Source organism: Barbus barbus, assembly GCF_936440315.1.
Source record: "Barbus barbus genome assembly, chromosome: 1".
NCBI lineage: Eukaryota > Metazoa > Chordata > Actinopteri > Cypriniformes > Cyprinidae > Barbus > Barbus barbus.
The window spans coordinates 17,741,510-17,761,992 of NC_136729.1; the positions used below are offsets into that span (position 1 = coordinate 17,741,510).

General features: G+C 40.1%; 1 protein-coding gene across 2 annotated transcripts in view; it reads right to left on the reverse strand.

Annotated features, from left to right (window-relative positions):
• LOC306873113 (disintegrin and metalloproteinase domain-containing protein 10-like) overlaps positions 1 to 20,483 on the reverse strand; it is a 65,136-nt gene that overhangs the window by 5,509 nt on the left and 39,144 nt on the right. The window contains exons 4-9 of one of the 2 annotated variants that reach the window (XM_079422155.1): positions 18,287 to 18,445; positions 9,352 to 9,452; positions 8,857 to 9,012; positions 8,673 to 8,765; positions 7,889 to 8,072; positions 5,411 to 5,574 (exon numbers count right to left, since the gene is read on the reverse strand). In XM_079422155.1, coding sequence (XP_079278281.1) covers positions 5,411 to 5,574; positions 7,889 to 8,072; positions 8,673 to 8,765; positions 8,857 to 9,012; positions 9,352 to 9,452; positions 18,287 to 18,445 — 857 coding nt within the window. Of the gene's footprint in view, positions 1 to 5,410; positions 5,575 to 7,888; positions 8,073 to 8,672; positions 8,766 to 8,856; positions 9,016 to 9,351; positions 9,453 to 18,286; positions 18,446 to 20,483 lie in introns of both variants that reach the window. The other variant, XM_079422154.1, reaches the window with a different exon arrangement.

Consider the following 20,483-nt stretch of genomic DNA (forward strand, 5'->3'; position numbering starts at 1 on the left):
GTTTGTTGGTCCTAAGCTGGTTTAAGGAGCCTGGCCAAACTGATGTTCAGCTGGTCTTCTAGCTAACCACCGGAACAGACCATAATGAGAGAGCAGATATCCCAGTGCTTTATAAACTAAATTAACTAATTATCATTATTCTAAAAATACTCTCTTTGCAACTGAACTATAAGTATTTGGCAGAAACTAGATGTTAATTGGCCTGCAATTACAACATAAAACTAGTCTGAAAATACACACCACTATTTTTCAGTGGGCCATGGGCCGATTCTTAGCAATTGCTTTTAAACTGAAACGATTTACAGTGGATTGAGAAAATGCAAGGTCAGGTTACGACAAAAGACTGGCTAGATGAATCTGACAAGATGAATCTGGTGGGAAGTCTAATGGTTAGAGAGTCGGACTTGTAATCCAAAGGTTGCGGGTTCGAGTCCCCGGCCGGCAGGAATTGTAGGTGGGGGGAGTGAATGTCCAGCGCTCTCTCCACCCTCAATACCACGACTGAGGTGCCCTTGAGCAAGGCACTGAACCCCCAACTGCTCCCCGGGTGCCGCAGCATAAATGGCTACCCACTGCTCTAGGTGTGTGTTCACGGTGTGTGTGTGTGTTCACTGATGTGTGTGTGCACTTTGGATGGGTTAAATGCAGAGCACAAATTCCGAGTATGGGTCATATGTCACGTCACTTTCACTTTCACAATTTAAATGTCTCAAAGGCAGTACTGTAATGCGTGCTTTATTCTTAGAGCTTTAGAGAGTGAAATTAATTTGTTCATAAAGGATTCAGCTGAGGGGTGTTCTCTTTCAAACATTCGTTCGGTATTTCACTATGGGAATCGCCTCGGGCGTGACCAATCCTGGAAGCACCAATTACACCACGTCTGTCGTTTGACAGACCAATCACGACAGTGATGAGGGAGTCCCGCCTCCCCAATATATACCACTGCATAACGGTCCCTACATTATTCTCTCATTCTCTTCCCTGTGAAGATCCTTTTGGAAGCTAACCTCAGCAGATCCTCGTTGAGTGGCCGTTTTTTAGGTACGTCACCGAACACTACTTTTTGGATGGGAAAACACTCTCTTTTTTTCTCTTAATTATTCCCTCACGTTAAGTGATGTGACGGATCGGTACGATCCCAGCGCATTTATGGGAATAATTTGCTGTAAGACACGTTATCAAGAGGCACGTTGTGGTGATCTTGTTAATCTCTCGGTGTTCGCATCTCTGTTATGGTGACTGCAAGCCCATCCAGCAGCACAGCGAAAGATCCCTCTCGTCTCGTGTGCATGCGGGTCTATGATCTCGTCTAAAGACTCTCACCCTCTGTGCATAGCGTGTTTGGGAGTTAGACATGCACAGGCAAAAAATGTACTGCTCCTCTACCCTGGCTGTCAGAGCCCTAAATGCCACCTCACTGCTCACAGCATACCAAGCTGAGCTCATGGAGGAGATGGGGAGGCAGATTGATGCTGGGTCACCCGATTCAGCTTTGTGGGAAGAAATCTGTGTCACTGCAGATCTCAACCTGCACTCATCGAGGGGAGCGGTCCAGAACTGCGGCCGCAGCATGGGCCTGGCCGTGGTGGGTGAAAGAGCCCTGTGGTTGGGACTGACGGGCTTATCAGAGTGGGAGAAGGCAGAGTTCCTCGATGCCCCAGTGGAGCAGAAAGCCCTTTTCGGGACTGCATTGACAAATATGCGTCAGTAGTGCGACTTGCGCAAGAAGGATGGGGAAGCTTTTGAAACTTGCCTTCTCAGGAAGCCGACTGCTTGGCCACCCCAACCCATGCGTCCAGGGTTTGCCTCTGCTTCCAGTGGGGGGTCAGTCAGGGTACAGAAACCCTAGGCCCCCCCCCACCTCAGCAACCAATGCAGGTGGAGGTTCACCCAAAAAAGCCCCAGTCTAGAGGCAAGGCCTCGTTTGCGGCAGCAGTGGCTAAGCATCGACCAACTATCCCTCAGGGAGGGAAAAAGTGGCGGGCGACCTAACCTGTGGTCTGGCTTTGGGTCAAACGAGGGGCTACAGCACTCACGGAGTCTCTGTAGCACCCCTCTGCCCGGCACAGGAGTCTTGTTACCACCCTCCAGCAAAGAAGCATCGGGGTGTGATTCCAGAAAAATGTTCAGAGTAAGGAAGTTCTCTTGTTGGAGTGTTGGCACCAGTTCATCCAGTGCCCCACACGTTGTTTCTTCCCTCTCCACCCGCAGGGTTATGCAAGAGGATGAAAGTTTACACAAGTGTTCCCCTTTGAAAGAAATAAAAATGTTTCCTGTGCATCCAGGCAGTGGGCCAAGGGCACAGATTTGTGTGAAAATAAAAACAAAAATATACACAAATACATCCAAATCCGAGCTGCAATCCCGAGCTCTGCCGCTGGATGGCGCCATTAGTGAGTGAGAGCTACAGCAGTCCGCTCTCTGCCCATGCAGAGAGTTGGCACGCATGTGCAGTACACCCTTGGGTATTATCCACGATAGAACAGTGTTATCGCCTGCAGTTTGCTGTAAAACCTCCACTTTTCAACAGTGTGTTAATGTCAACAGCAGAAGGGGAGTCAGCTCGGATTTTAGAGGAATAAATAACCTCTCTATTGAGAAAAAGAGTAATTCGGGTGATGCCGCTGGAGGACAGCCAGCACGGCTTTTACTCCCGGTACTTTGTCATTCCCAAAAGAGGCGGGGGTCTCCGTCCCATCCTGGATTTGCGGAACCTAAACAAACACCTCAGAAAGTACAAGTTCAAAATGCTCACAGTAAAAAACATTATACAAATGTTATTCGTCCCAGAGATTGGTTTACATCAGTAGATCTGAAGGACGCTTACTTTCACATAAGCATTTACCCGGCGCACAGAAAATACCTCAGGTTCGCCTATGAGGGCACAGCCTACGAATGTGACGGTTCCGTTCGGTTTGGCCCCACAAACTTTTACGAAATGTGTCGAGGCAGCTCTAACACCGCTGAAAATGGCGGGTCTCCTCCTCTCTGCTCCGTCACGGCGGCAGGCAGAGATAGATAGAATCTGCTTGTGTCTCATTTAAAAAGCTTAGGCTTCAAAATAAACGAGACGAAAAGCTGCTTAGTGCCCACGTAGGAAATAATTTACCTGGGTCTCAGGCTGAACTCAGACCTGTATCAGGCGTTTCTATCAGAGGAGCGTATCAGGTCAATTCGTGGTTGTCTCTCCCTTTTCCAGAGGGGGAAAAAAGTCTCATTCAGACTATGTTTACTTCTTCTAGGCCTGATGGCCTCTGCAGTGTCTGTCATCCCGTTGGGAATGTTGCGAATGAGAGTTTCAGTGCTGGGTAGCGGCACAGCACTTATGTCCAAAGCGCCACCTCAACCGATAAGTGATAGTGTCATCACATTGCTTGCGCGCTCTCCTCTGCTGGAGAGATTGCGCTTTTCTCGAATCAGGGACTCTGATGGGAGCTGTGTCTCTGAGAAAAGTGGTAACGACGGATGCATTGCTTACAGGTTGGGGTGCAGTGTGCGAGGGCAGAATAGCGAAAAGAAAGTGGCCCGTCTCGCTACAGAACGCACATATAAACTTCCTGGAACTGTTAAAAGTGTTTCTAGCATTGAAATATTTTGTGCAGTTCCTACGGAATCACCACGTTTTGGGCAGATCGGACAACACAACGGTGGTGGCATATATAAAAATTGCCAAGGGGGAACACATTCTCCCCAGCTTCACAGTCTAGTAAGAAAACTCATTGTGTGGGGCTTGAAGCATTTTCTTTCATTACGGGCGACTCATGTCCCGGGAATAATGAATGTGGGGGCAGATCTCCTGTCCAGGGGGAATCCTCTGTACGGAAAATGGACTCTCCACCCTCAGGTAGTGAACCAGTTGTGGGAGAGGTTTGGCTGAGCTGCCATAGATCTCTTCGCCTCGCACGAAAATTGCCATTGCCTTCTATTTTTTTCTCTGGCGAGAGAAGGTGCACCAATGGGTGTGGATACTTTGGCTCACCTGTGGCCAAACGTATTGCTTTACACGTTTCCTCTTGAGTCTGATCGTACCAACTCTAAAAAGAGTAAGAGAGTGCGGTCACTCAATAATACTGATCGCTCCGAACTGGGCAGGGAAGTTGTGGCTGACGGAGATAATCCAACTTCTGCGCGATCGGCCCTGGCCTCTCCCGTTGCGCAGAGACCTCCTCTCACAAGCGCACGGAGAGATTTTTCATCCGGTACCGGACAAAGTGGCTCTTTGGGCCAGGCCCGTGAGAGGTTGAATTTAAGTGTTATGGGTTTACCTCCGAGGGTGATTGAAACAATTCAAAATGCGAGAGCGGCTTTGACGCGCTCTGCATATGATAGGAAATGGGATGTATTTGTGTTATGGTGCACGCAAAGGCAAATTGTACCTTTTCAATGATCAGTGGCAGAGGTGTTGTGTTTTCTGCAAGAACTTTTAGATAAGGGCAGAGCCTTCTCTACCGTTAAGGTTTATCTTGCTGCAATTTCTGCATGCCATGTGGGGATTGACAGAAATACTATAGGTCAACACCCGCTTGTGTGCAGGTTTATGAGGGGTGCGCGGCATCTGAACAGGGTTTCAAAGCCGCTGATTCCGCTGTGGGATCTGTCCGTGGTCCTTAATGCACTCTCTCAGCCTCCTTTTGAGCCGATAGATAATATCGATTTAAAGCTCTGTCCCACTGGCTGGTGGAAGCTATTATATTGAGTTATAATAGCATGGGTCTAAGTCCTCCAGAGGGGCTGAGGGCTCACAGTGCCCGTGGGTTAGCCACCTTGTGGGCGTTGTTTAAGGGCGTTTCAATTCAGGACATTTGTGCGGCGGCGAGTTGGGCTTCGTCACACACTTTTGTCAGATTTTATAGGCTGGATGTTACAGTGCCTTCGTTGGCTCATTCCGTCCTAAGTGTGTAAAAAAAAACGAAACAAAAAAAAAAAAACACTCGTACAGAGGTTGTTTTTATTTCACATGTCTCCATCCTATTCTGTGAATAATACTTCTGACAGCATATCTGCAATACGGGAGTTGTCTATATCCCATAGTGAGATACCGAACAAATGTTACTCTGAGGTCTGAGTTTAGGTTACTCACGTAACCCTGGTTCTCTGATAACATGAGTGAGGTATCTCACCACACTTCCCACTTTCAGGAGCACGGGGAAGAGATATGCTGAGAATGAGGTAGGGACCGTTATGCAGTGGTATATATTGGGGAGGCGGGACTCCCTCATCACTGTTGTGATTGGTCTGTCAATGGACAGACGTGGTGTAATTGGTGCTTCCAGGATTGGTCACGCCCGAGGCGATTCCCATAGTGAGATGCCTCACTCATGTTATCAGAGAACCGGGGTTACGTGAGTAACCTAAAGTTGTCTATTGCTAATCTGTCAAGGATGCTGCACATGAATAGAGAAGGACTCACCGGAGAGCCGAAGTTATGCCCGACCTCATGAGCGAAGGTGATGTGGGAGACTTTAGGGGGAACGTGTGAAGCATAGTTTTGCACTGTGATGATGCCAGTGTTCAGAGACTTCCTCTTCCCATCAGAGTACTGCTTATTCTTCTCACAGATTCCACCAGAGCTGCCTGAAACCAGAGAAAAAAATTAATTAAATAAAATAAATCCTAAATTACATAAAATCTCTGTGTGATCTATCATTATCCTCATCATCCTTAAGTGGTGAAATCATAAAGGAATTAAAAGAGCCATTACAATAAAAACTACTTTGTATACATTATTTTGCTCTACTCATTAACATTTCTTAAAGCTTCCCTCAGACGTTCAAGTGAATGTAATAAGTGTTAATTATTCTTTTCCTTCTAGTTCAAATTTTATTTGCAAACTCAACTATAATTCTCCAAATAGTATAAATACTTTGGCCCTTTCAACCTGCTGTTTGTTTGATTGTCCCAACCATGCTGACACAGCAACACTGGCTTTACCAATGATTTGGGGTTGAATCAAGATCCTCTCTTTGTCCAACCAATGGAAGATTGGGACAGGGGAATATGTGAAAAATACTGTTTGGTGACGCTGGTGTTTAAACTTGATTAATCAGTCAACATTGTAGAAGTGTAGAAATGCAGTGATCTCACTGTAGCTGTGGCTCAAATGCCCACAAAAGAAGCAAATATCACTGAATAAAAACAACCGGTGTTGTGTACACAGACAGAGGGCAAAGACTCTGCCATCAGAACACTAGTACCTGTAAAATTGTTGTGTAATAATTAAACTCCCACAAACCTTCTGCACAAATTAGACTAAAGAAAAATAATTAAGTGTACTGGCAAAATAACAAAACTTCAGTTTTACAACTCACAAGCAAGGTGGGCTACACATCTCTAAGAATCTTTATTCCAACAGTATTCCAACAGTTTAGTGTTTGAAATTTGTCATCTCTGTTTTGAATGTCCACACTGGAGGGAAAAAGCTTGAACTTGCAATTCAGCCATTCAAATCAGTATTATCACAGATTATTATATCAGCACAATTTATCAGGATCAAATTGTAAGCATGTTTGAATAATTTTTCTGTTATATTTCTTGCCTAATGATACAAAGACACTTGCATACAAACACAAACATGTAGGCTGATTAGTTTGTTCACTCAGCTCAGTGGTTCACAAAGAGAGCAATTGCTGCTGTCCCTAGTGACTAGCCGGAGCGGGACCAAAGCAGCAGACTTTAACAAGGCTAATTTACCTTTATTGATTGACAGGATGTTTGTGAGTATGTGTGTGTTTTTCTCCCTGAAGAACAGTGTTTAAGTCTCAGGACTGGCTTATCATAAATGTACTAATGTTCCAGAAAGCTCTTTATTTTGAGTACAAAGAGAAAGACTCCATAAAAGACAATTCTTAATTTTCCTTGAAATAAAGACATTATTTACAGATTTTTTTAAGTGACATTCAAAAGTCATTATGTAGATACGAGCTTGTTTAATGCTCAAAAATATTCAGAACTAAAACTGAAATATGCATAAGCATCCAGTTCCATCTGGTGCAAAAACACAATTAACCTAATGAGGACTCAACTGCTTTACAATAGGTTAAGCATCTTAATAAGCCTTCAAGACACTGCATACATTAAACGAGACAACATAAATGCTCATAAACTCGAGTTATCGAATAAAAATCAATACAAAACTTTATTTTTAAATAAATTAAGCAGAACTGTTTATGCAACAAGCTGTGTATCTGTGTATTGGTGAATACCTGTGCAGCAGGCAGAAAAGTTAACTGAAATCCTCAAAGTGGTCTCACATTCTAAATATGCCAAAGAGATGTGAGAGATGCACACCTCCCTAGCAACATGAATACATTAATAGAAACAAACATGCACTAAAAGTGATGAAAAGAATCTTGCTGTTAAAGTGAACATGTTTGTGTTAAAGAAAAGCAAATATGCGAAAACACTAAAAGGGTTTTTATCAAGGAGCTCAAAGGCAAGTTATACTCAGCTTTACAGTCCTATTCTGTATGCAAAGCTTGGATGCAGTGCTGTCCTTGTCTAAGTTCTCTTTACCTTAAGACTAACACAGTTTATATAACTACTAAAAATAGAATAAAAAAAAATAGAATCAATGCTATTTTCTTAGACTTCTGTTATGTTAATAGGAAGTTAAACATAATGAATACAGTCGAATACAGAATTTAAATTATTTACATGCTTATTACTTTTAAACAAATGTGTTACTACTATTAATAATAATACTTTGTTTATTTGGATTTCCAAATGCAGATCACATCTGATTCACAGGTCTTCTGCCCTGCCTCGCCTCCTGACATGTATGATGATTTCATTTCATATTAGCAGACACTAATTTAGGTCACTAGCACTCACTGAAAACCTCTCAGGAGATGAAACTGGGGAGAATTTGTATGTGCATCTCTGATCGTACCTGAAGAAGCCCCGACCCAGGCTAGACCCAGGACTCCATCGTCAAAGTCTCTATCTGTGAAGACGTAGGCAAGGCAGTAGTCATCGTGATTCTGCTCTGAGTTGAGTTCTAGAAATTTCTCAACACCGATGTTGGGAAATCGGAAAGGGTTAGTAGGATCCCTCTCATCCTCAGTAGTGTTGATCTGAAACAAAGACGCAAACAAACTTCAGTTTAATGCAAATGATAGCCTGCAGTGTTTAGCCTACATGAGATACAGGATAGATCGAACATCTTGTGTTGTGTCTACATTCTTAGAAAGACGTCACTGACTGTTTTCACCATCTCATGTAAGAGTGCTTTGTTAAAACAGAATGTCAAGTTTGTCTGTGTGCACAAAACACTTTTGTACAAAACCTTTTTTAAAACACATTCTGTGTGAAGCAGCCAAAAAAATCAATTGTAGAGCAGTAGTCTGGGACTAAAAAGTGAACTGTACAAGTCTTCAAAAGAGCTGCAGTACATGGGCTGACATGCTTTTATTGACATTTGGTCAATACTGGGCAAGATCTGTAACCCCTCTGTACAACCATAACAACATGAGCCAGTCAGTCGAGACAGACTTGTATTCTAGCCAGCAAATCATTGTAGATAGGAAGAATATCCTATTTATGTTCCAGACATATTTACATTAGCATCAGTAACTACAAAATGCACTTAATCCCTTAATAAAATTAATAAAAAAACAGGGTACGACATGCATATAAATAATAAGTAGACCGAAGAAAGAGAGAAACACACTCACCTTAATTCTCTTCACCATGAAGCTGATATTGCGGATGCCCTGAAAATCTGTGCTTTGATAGATGGAGTCAATGGCCTTCACATGACTGGAAATCTGCACAACCAAAAAGAACAACTCTATAAATGCCCAATATAAAAAGCAGCAGGCACTATACACCACTAAGTCACCTGTGCTTTAGATGTACCTGTGCGATCACAGCCTCCCTGGTGCCGTAGTATTTGAAAAAGAGGTGATCCGTCTGGATGAAGAGCTGACAGGTATTTCTCTCTACCTGTGCTGCACGACGTTTCCTCAGGATCACCGGTCCATCAGCCATCTCGTCATCAATGGCGTGGTTCCTCTGCTGCAGAGAAAACAGCAAGATGTATAAATACTTAACTGAAGAGGCTGTGAAGATAAACATTTTTATGTTTGAGCACAAAATAATTTCTAATTATTTATAATAAAATAAAGCATTTATCATCATTTATAATCTATATCTACTTTATATCAGATGAAGTACAGATGTGTTCAGGCAAGGTTTCAAATTGAATTCTGAACTTCAGAATCATGTGAAACAGGAAATGTTCTAGATCTCTCTGTGTGGTGTGGTTTCCATGTTTGTTTGCATTGTGAAATCAGAATCACGGTGCTAGTTGGTGAAATCGGTGGAGATGTGTGAAGGGGTGTTGGCGCTGACCTGGGTGGGCTCCTCCACTGCAGATGCCTGGTATTTCTTCATTCGCTCAAAAACAGTGTGATCTGCACAGCCGCCTTCTGCTCCGTATTTATGAGGATAATCTGGGTAGAAAAAAAATCAAGAGTTTCTTGAAAACTAAAGCAACACAATTCTCTTAATGTATATTTTAAAATTATACTGTTAACATGTGAAGTCTCTAATTAGGCGACCTGTTGCATTTTTGCCCTTTATGCCTTTTTATTTATTTGAATATGATACTACATAAAAGATTTTGAGTCAGAACTAGACATTTATCCTGAGGGAAGCCTTTCAGCGAGGAAACTGCAAAGAGCACTATCACACATTACACCTAAGGAAGAACTGCAAGCACAGCCTTTACCAAGTCCACCTATTCCTGTTACTGTAATGGGAACAGCATAAAGTGTTACTGATACTTGACGACTCAGCCTTTTTGTGGCTGCAGAGTATAAAATCTTCTTATATCAACTGCACTGCTTACTATTTACAGAATTTAATACAGCACTGACAGTTTCTTTCAAAGCTGACTTTTCAGCAGCCATTATTATTCCAGTCCTCAGTGTCACATGATCCAGAAATCATTTATCCCTCCAAGATTATTTGATTAAAAGAAAGTTCAAAATAATAATAATAAAAAAGTAGCATATGTTATTCTCATTTTTGATCAATTTATTGCATCCTTGTTGAATAAATGTATTAATTTCTTTACAAACAATCTGATCATATAAACAATCATATAAAATCACCTCAGTTTCATTTCATTAACTATACAAACACACACACACACATACATACACATATATACATACATACATACACATACATATATATATATATATACACACATATACACATACACGTGTGTGTGTGTGAGACTATTTTTGGTAATATTTATTACAAAGAGTTCATTCTGGACTCTGATTTTACTTCTTGCAATAACCAAACATGAGCAGAAAGGAAAATGAGAGTAAAATCAAGTGTTTCCTCTAGATATTGTATATTTTTAATGGAAAGTCTATATTGGAATCCTGCCAGCATCCACAATCAAAGAGTCTTTGCTCCCCTCCTGCTGGCAGGCTAATCAACTGAAGTGATCTGCTATATGCAATCTAACTTTCAAGGGTGCAGTCATTCCAGAAAATGCAAGCCAGCAGTTGGAAGCCTCCACGCGTTTTTTTTTATAAAAAAAAACAAAGCAAAACAAAAACAAACACTTTCTGCTTTTTGCATGCTTTCATGTGCTATTGATTCTAATACTGTTGTTACAAATGAGGATTTCCCCAAAAACTGTTTTTTGTCAAATTTCGCACACCTCTGTGTATAAATTGTCCTGAAAACATAATTAATTAGGTACACACAGTTCAGTTAAGACACAAAAATTTCAATTTTTTATCATCTTTTAAGATTAAGCACCGTTTAAAGAAATTATTGATGCTAATGTGACCAATATGTTGAAGAACTTTTGACTTCACTATTTGGAGCCTATTTATTTCAAGCATCCAGGACTTTATGATACTCACATCAAAATGTAAAATGCTGTCAGTACAGTAAAAAATAGTCAGTGCCTTAAAATTTGGTACAGGTGTCATTCTAATGAATATCAGCTCGTCACTGACAGGTGACTTATGAACGGCGGAGTATCTACCCAACTCATGGATTAGATAAGGACAGACTTTCAAGAAATAATGAAAACAACATAACAGAACCTAAGCAGTGTGCATGTGTGCAACTCACACACACCAGTCTAATTACCCATGACAGGTTTAGGCTGATGGCTTCTCAGTCCCAGGACAGCCAGGCACTGGCACAGTGAGAGAAGAGAGCTGGTCTAATGAGACAGCAGAGCTCTGAAGGTCCACTCAGTGTCTGTGAGAACTCCACAGAGCACAGTAACCACACACAGATACTGAGGATCCAGCATTGGGTTCTCTCCTAATAATCTATACAATTCAGCTTCATTTACATGGCTTCCTGACTTCACAATGATGCTTCTGGTTGAGTGGAACTGCTGCATTAGTCTGTCCGTCAAAGGACGACTAACCTCAGGACTGAGATATTAGGTGACAGCTCACCCATAAACATCTCTCATGCTCCTGAGAGAACTTGTTTTCTTCAAGCAGGAACTGACTGTTGTGGAATAATGTTAACATGTCCAGACAATGAGTCATCGAAATGTGCTCTGTCAGGTGAGGGCCTGGAGGAGAAGAGAATATGTATGTAGCTGAAGGTTCTTTGTGGTAGTTAAGGAAAGACTATGACTCTGATCTCTGATCACAACAATTCCATTTCTTCTCTGTGAGGTTTTTATTGTCCTACACTGAATGCAGCCCCATTCAACTGCAAATCTATGTTGGGCAGAACAAGAGAGACATCTGTCTAGAGGAAATGAGTATAAAAGGAAATGACAAGTGCCTCGAGGAGAGAACCAAAATCTTTTTTCTGAGATGAGAAAAGTCTCTGACTTGTCAAAGTAATCTAAAATGGAAGCATGGCGAGCTTTTAGCTAAAATCTCAGATTCGTCTTTTACTCTTGAGAAAAATGAACAATAAAAAAGAGGATTGTTTCAGTGAAAATTATTTATGCACTGACAGATTTTAACTGAGTAATAAACCCGCAAAACAACACCACAACATAAGCTAAACTGACAAACAACTACTCAGAAATGCAAGCTGTGGCTGTGAGAGGTTGTCCCAAGTGGGAAGTGTACTGTTTCAGAGTTAACAACCCATACCTTGATGACTGAGTTTACTAAAATATGCAACAAAACCAGATTCAAATTTTCAAAAAACTCCATAGTGGTCAACCTAAGCTGGATGACTTCCGCAAGGTGCTGGTATTGGAACAACCCCTTGCGAGAAGGTATCGTAGGATGAGTGGAATTGTTAGAGGCTAATGCCGGGTTATTAAGAATTGTGCCAGCCCTAAACCTAACCCTAAAATCTTGGTTGAAAGGAATTTTTCCCAGCACCAAAAGGATGTTGAGCAGGAACATGTCCCACTTGGAAAAAATCACCTACAGGAAAACAAAGACTTCCTGAAAAAAATAAAAAAAAACTATTTATCATTAATCTGCATCAATACAGTACAGTAGATGTATTCACTGTAATGAATGCATGTAGATGAAATTATGAATTTCATGCTTTCTCAAAGGGATATATCTGTGATTGTGTAAGGTCTCTGTTTACAGCAGCCTCCAGGAGTTTGACTTAAGCTCTACTGGAGCATTAAATTACTCAAGTGAGAATCATTTCCCACAAGTCGGTGATTAAGAACAGCAGCCAAATGAGATAATAAATAATTCTAGGCCTAATTCTAGAAATTGACTGAAACCAAGACTAAATATGGTCAATTATATTCTTCACAATTTTGGATTTTATCATTTAAATGTTCAGTGAGGTTTTCCTCAAAGTGGAGAAACATACCCACAGGAAACATTCTGAGCCTTGCATGAGCTAATGAGTGATCCATAGTTCACTCCCATCTCCAGCTGCCCTCCTTCTGACCTCTGTCCTTGTGCTTCAATAGACTTTTGTCAGCCACAATTAACTCTTTCTATTTCCTTCCCATAGATATAAGCTCACTGTCTCTATCTGACCTCATCCACACTTGCAGTGAACATACATTAATTAGCTCTCTTTAATGATGATAAACTCTCTAACTTACTGTGCATGCACAAACCCAGCGTGTAAGCAGCATATGTGTGTGAGCTGGAATTAGTTCCTCCCACAGCTGATAGTGCTACTGAGCACTTCATCACTTCAAAGTACTAGAATTGACAGAGGAGTGTGGAAAAGACACTTAATTTACTTTTGCACTAGTACTGTACATGCTGTTAATACTATAATCAGCAGATGCAAGTTTCCTTGTTGCGTGTCCAATATTGTAATGCATTCTCTTAAAGAAAAATGAAAATTCTGTCATCATTTACTCACCTTCATATTGTTCTAAACCTGTATGATGTCCTTTCTTTTGTGGAACATAAAGGAATATTTTCTGGTAGTGAGTGTTCAAACAACAATAAATACTGGACCATTGACATTTTTTATTTTTTTTTAACAAAATATCTTCCTCTGTGTTCCACAGAAGAAAGGTGAAAAGAAGCAACAATGAATGGAATGACATGAGGGTGAGTAAACAATGCCAGAATCTTCCCTAACAGTGATACACATAGCTAAGAGGCCTTTAGCAAACAGGTGAACTAGGCTATACATTTGAGTGCTATATTAACCAATCAGCATCGAGCACCAGAATAATCCACTTTATAAGTGCATGTACACTACATTTCAGACATTACAATTTTTTTATGTTTTTAAAAGTCTCTTACTCTCACCAAGACTTTATTTATTTTATTCAAAAATACAATAAGCCAGCAATATTCTGAAATATTAAACTGTATTTTAAAATTACTATTTTAAAATGTAATTTACTCCTGTGATGGCAAAGCTGAATTTTCAGCAGCCATTACTTCAGTCGGGATGCACGATATTGAATTTTTGCCGATATCAGATATGCCGATATTTTTCAACTAATTTTGGCCGATACCGATACTGATATGTGACCCGTGCTGGCAAAATGAGCTGGAATGCGCAAATTTTCAAAAATAAGTTCTTTATAATTTTCACATTCTCCAAAATTACCTTCAAAATGATATATGACTTTTTGGAATCGGCCAAAAAAAAATGACTGAGCTACAGCTGTTTGAAGGCAATAGAAGCAGCAGATCTGATTTCGAGAAAAAAATCGAGTTAAAGATTCCAAAGCAAAATCACCAAGCAACGTTGCATATTTTCCTTCAATTCTTTAGGACCCGGGGGAGGCTGACATTGCTGCCGCTGCACGTGCTATTACTGTTACAGCATAATATTTCATATCGGGCTGATGCCGATATTTACATTTAAAGCCATTATCGGCCGATTACGATATCAGTCCAATAATATCGTGCATCCCTAGTCTTCAGTGTCACATGATCCTTCAGAAATCATTCTAATATGCTGATTTGGTGCTAGGAGATCATTCTAATATGCTGATTTGGTGCTAGGAGTTTTAATCTTACAAGACACCATCCCCCAGCACTGTGGAGTATCAACAACTGGCAGACGATCTTAATGAGTTCTATTGTAGGTTTGAAAAAACACCATTTCACACCTCCTGCAACCCCCCTCTCCACCACACCTGAACTGCAGATAAGAGAAGATGATGTGCGCCAGGTCTTCAAAAAGAACAAGAGAAGGCAGGCACCAGGCCCAGACGGTGTGACACCAGCCTGTCTGAAATCCAGCTGGCCCCCATGCAGTCAACATGGGACCGCATTACACACTGCAACACCTGGACAGACCAGGGACTTATGTGAGGATCCTGTTTGTGGACTTCAGCTCGGCCTTTAACACTATCATTCCAAACCTCCTCCTGCCCAAACTAACTCAGCTTTCCGTGCCCACCTCCGTCTATCAGTGGATCAACAGCTTCCTGACAGACAGGCAGCAGCTAGTGAGGCTGGGAAAATACACATCCAGCACCCGAACCATCAGCGCTTGAGCTCCTCAGGGCTGCGTTCTCTCCCCACTGCTCTTCTCCCTCTACACCAACGACTGCACATCTAAAGACCCCTCTGTCAAGTTCTTGAAGTTTGCAGACGACACCACACTGATTGGTCTCATTCAGGACGGTAACGAGTCTGCTTACAGACAGGAGGTCAAGGAGCTGGCTGTCTGGTGCAGTCTTAACAACCTGGAGCTCAACACGCTCAAAACTGTGGAGATGATTGTGGACTTCAGGAGAAACCCCCCTGCACTCCCCCAACTCACCATCATGAACAGCACTGTGACTGCAGTGGAGTCATTCAGGTTCCTGGGCCCCACAATTTCTCAGGATCTGAAGTGGAACATTCACACTGACTCTATTGTGAAAAAGGCCCAGCAGAGGTTGTACTTTCTTCGCCAGCTGAGGAAGTTCAACCTGCCACAGGACTTGCTGAAACAGTTCTACTCCGCCATCACTGAATCTGTCCTCTGCACTTCAATAACTGTCTGGTTCAGCTCAGCTACCAAATCTGACCAGACTACAGAGGGTGGTCCGGACTGCTGAGCGAATCATTGGTACAACCCTCCCCACTCTCCAAGAACTGTACTTATCCAGAGTGAGCAAAAGGGCTGGTAAAATCACTCTGGACCCCTCACATCCAGCACACTCCCTCTTTGAACTGTTGCCGTCTGGCCGACGCTACAGAGCACTGAGCTCCAGAACGACCAGACACATGAACGGTTTCTTCCCTCAGTTTCTTCTCTCATGAATACTTGAACTCTTAACAATAAACATGAAACGCACAACACTATCATACTTTTTATTTTTATTTTACACACATACTTATTGCATTTCAAATTTGCACCTAACATACCTGTACATACCGAATTGTCTATTTTGTATATTGTGTTTGTGCTATTTGGCACATTGTCCATTTTTGTATATTTGTACATTATTTTATTATTTATTTTAATATTTTATTATCTGTGTCCTGTCCTGTTGCTGTCTCGGTCACTAAAACAAATTCCTCGTATGTGCAAACATACCTGGCAATAAAGCTCATTCTGATTCTGATATTTCTTCGTATCAATGCTTAAAACAGAAGTAGAAACTGTGATACATCTTTGATGAATACAAAGTTGGAAAGGAAAGAATGTTCGAAAGAATATTTGAAATAGAATTCTTTTGTTGCATTATAAATGTCTTTACTGTCACTTTTGGACAATTTATTACATCTTTGCACAATAAAAGTATTAATTTATTAAAAAAAATAAACAAATTAATAAAATAAATAATACTACTGCCCCAAACTTTTGAACAGTAATGTATAGACTCTTTATATAAAGAGGAAAGTGTACCAGATACCAAGCTGCTAATCTTTGACAGGCTGTCACTTTCTATTATTTATTTTACTTGAGGATATTATAATAGGTGACGATGACATACACTAGTATTTAAGAGGCTTTATCAGCATGTTGAGCTGGAAAAGTGCACCACTATGTTTGATTGAGAGGGTGAGAGAGTGACAATGCAAGATAGAGAGAGTAAGACAAAAGACAGTAAGGTCTGGTGCAAACTACAAGCCTCAAGCTTGTTTATAGCCTGTGCCTAGTCTGCTTAAGGGGAAAAGGGGGAACGCTCTGCATTTTGCTGTGTCCTAATTGCTTTATTTGTGTGATAATGCTTTGTATTACACTGATTCATTCAATTTCATGCTTATGATCCAAAACACCTTTCCAAAAGATTATAATGAACATCATAATGTAATGCAATTCTAATAACAGCACTTTTCCATCCAAAAGCAATCAAAACATGCAATTTGAAACCAATTCCATAATCCAGCCATTATAACAGCTCATCATACTTCACTGTAAAAAAAAAAGAAAAAAAGAAAAGTTGAGCCAATTTAAAATTAAGGCAACCAGCTTTTTGCAGATTTGTGAGTTCTCTCAACTTATTTTTGTAGGAGATTCTCAACTTTGTTGTATAAATTTAAAACAACAAGTTGAGAAAACTCAAAAATCTGCTGAAGCTGGTTGCCTTAATTTTAAGTTGGCTCAACTTTTTAATTTTTTTTACAGTGTTGGGAGAGTCTCAGAACATCAGATTGGAGACAGACTCACTCAGATGCTTTCATTTATCAGTCAAAAGAAGCAAGCTTGATATGGATCTTTACAGTGCATAAAATGGATTATGCTGAAAGCTTATTTAAAGCATTTAAAAATGACTTGAGCAACTGTATGGAATCAATTTAATGCCATATATATTTGCAAGAGAATTAAAGCATTGCAAAAGATTTTTAATACATACATTTGTTAATAAAATGAAAACATGCATGTTTGTTTTAAAGCTTGTGAATAAAAGGAAACGATCCACCCGCATGCCTCTGCTCAATGACTGGATTAGTTGTGATCTGCTTCTCGGGCCGATGACGTCACTTCCAGGGAGGCATGCCCAGGGCTGTTGTACACGCCTGTCCCTTGACTCCACCCCCATGTCAAAACAGTGGCACAAAGTGAGACGCGCAGAAACGTGAAGCGCAAAGGGGAAAACGGTATCGCAAGCTCAAACTTGACTGAAACGCAAAATAAAAGCAGCATTGTAAAGAAAATATGTATTGCAAAATCATTGCTTTTGCTCTGTTTCATTTATATTTTGCAATTCTTTATTTTTGGTTGCAGAACTTATTTTTTTCTCGCAATACTTAATTTTTGTTAACAAAAAGCATATTTATTTCTCTCAATACTTTCATTTTCATTTGCAAAACTTTATTTTCTTTCGCAATGCTTAAATTCTCTTGCAAATATATAAGGCATTAAAATGACTCCATACAACTGGCCAATCTTAAAAAAAACAAAAACAAACTTATCACCCTTAGAAAATTGATATATACATATATACATATATACATATATATATATATATATATATATATATATATATATATATACACATACATATATATATATATACACACCACCACTCAAAAGTTTTGTGGTCAGTTGTTTTTGAAAGAAATACATATTTTTAATCAGCAAGGATGCATTAAATTGATGAACAGTAGGAATATTGCAGTCAAAAGAATACATTTAATTAAAATATTTTAATTAAAAAGTTATTAATATTTCACAATATTATCCTTTTTACTGTATTTCTGATCAATCAATGCAGCCTTGATGAGCATAAGAGACTTCTTTCAAAAACCTTACGGACTAACCTTTAATGGCATTGTACAAAACGAGTTTGTTTTCTAAATGTATCTATATTATCTAAACCACAGAAACTATATCAACACTATATACAGAAACATGGTCAGCAAGCTGGACACAGTAAAACATTAAATAAGAGATGATTAAGGATATGCTGTAGGTCATTCCAATGCCAATATTAGCTCACCGATGTCATCCTCATGGTACATGACTGAGTGGTAGGGCACATTCTGGTCTTTGAGGTATCTCTCCGAGGGTTCTACGTAGTATGTGCCCTGATGGCTCTTAATGAAACCCTCAAATTTCCCATCCACGATAGAGCCATGGGTCACAGTGCCCTTCTCACCTGCAAGATAAAAACAAACCAAAGATTAAAGACCAGCAAAGGGAACTGTAAAGTCAGTCCGAAACAGCTCTCTCTCTATGCTGGCAGACTGAGGGAATGTTGTGAAATATGACAGAAGGGCAATGTATAAAGAGAAGTTTCCTTATTATGATCCAGTCATTCATCTGAGCTAGACCTTTAGAATGGTAATGAGCCCAGCAACCCGGCTACTGTCTCTGACAGTCAAAGCAGACCTGTTCTTCATCTACAGATTTTACTTCATCTAGTGCTGTACCACAACAGTACGCAGATAGACATCAATATTTACACTCAATCATTTAGGAAATGCTTTTAACCAAAGTGAGTAACAAATAAGGAGAAAAAAATTGACTAGTCCTAAGGAGGCATTAATTGTCTGAAAAGTTGAAAAAATACCATCCAGAACCAAGAACTAAAGTGAGATAGTACACCAACAAAGAAATAATAATTAAATTCTTATTTCGTTACTGCACTAACGCCCAAGTTATAAATAAGATGTAACTACAATTATTATTCAAACATACTGAGTCTATTTCAAAATATTTATAGATGTATTATTCAGGTAAAGATGCTATAGGCCATCTCACAATATATATCTATAAAAATAAAAAACGTGTTAAATTGTGTAGAGAATTTCAATAAAAAATAAATAAATAAAAGGTAAACCATTATACAGATTTACTATACCATTTTTAAATGCATTAACAGTCAAGGTTTGAAGGTTTTGAGGGGCTGGGGAAGTTATTTTACCATTGGGGAACAATGAAACTGAACTACATCAAAATTTAAAGTGCAGTACAGAAAAACGAAGGGGTGGAGCTTCCTAGACCGACAGCATATCCTGGAAAGTTCTAGTTCAATTTCAAAACAGATTGCCAAGTTCCACATGTGCGTACATGAACCCTAAAATAATAAAGCATGGAACCAACAGAACAGGCCAAGAAAAGAAACTGTTGTCTATAATGTTGTAGACATCTTAAGCCAAACTGTCAAGTCATCATTTTGGCTTGTTTGAAATTCTAGACCAAGACAAATGAAAGAGACTCTTTTAATGCTTCACTAGTGTTGGATCTTACAAGCACCACTAGTGCTTTAAAATAAAACATTCTGAAAGAAAAAAAGAAGTTCACTGGGATTTACCAGAGCTGTCTGCTATCACGGTTAAAAGGCTATGGGAAAGTTTGGGAGTGTGTTTTGGCTGTTTCTCAGGCACAGAGGAAAAACCTGCAATCCGGTTTCTTTTTTCAGAAAGGAACAAGCTCTGAAAGCTCTTGAACTTTTCATCCCGAAAACTGATAATAACAGAAAGGAGATTCACTCTCACACCCTGTGTAATATTAAACTACTGCCCTCCTCAATCCCTCCCTAACCTTCTGCTCTCTCGTTCACAGAATAAAAAACTGACGAGGTTAAGCATGAAGACATGCAAGAACATAAAACAAACAACAGCAAAGATATATTAATATATTGGCACAATATACTTCTCCAAATATATAATTTATAATTATTAAGTCAATAGTAATAACTGAATTTGTAAAGCAGAACTCTTGACCTTTACCAGGTCAATTGACCTCTGGTGTATTGACCTCTGGTGTATTGACCTCTGGTGGGTAATGAGAAGGACATGTCTAGAGATGAAATCCCCTTCAGAGTAAAAAAAAAAAAAAGAGAGCCCAAAAGGGAAACGCTAATGAAAGAACGGCTGTTAATGTCAATGTCATTGCCATTCATTTCACAGAGAATACCGTGCAGAGCCATCCGGCCTACTTCAAACTCTTTTGTGAATATTAGAGGTTACAAGATTAAGCACGGAGCAAAATGTTTATCCTTTAGAGCAGGAGACGGCAAGTAAGTTTGGTATCGGGCCCCAAAAAAAAACATTTCACCACTGGATGGCGGGCCAGAACATAGTCAAAGGATAATTTAAAATATTAATTAATGAAAAATGCAACCAGAATTGCCTGTGACTGACTGTTACAGTGTATTTTGTAACTGGTAGTGAGCTGTTACTCTGTGTAAA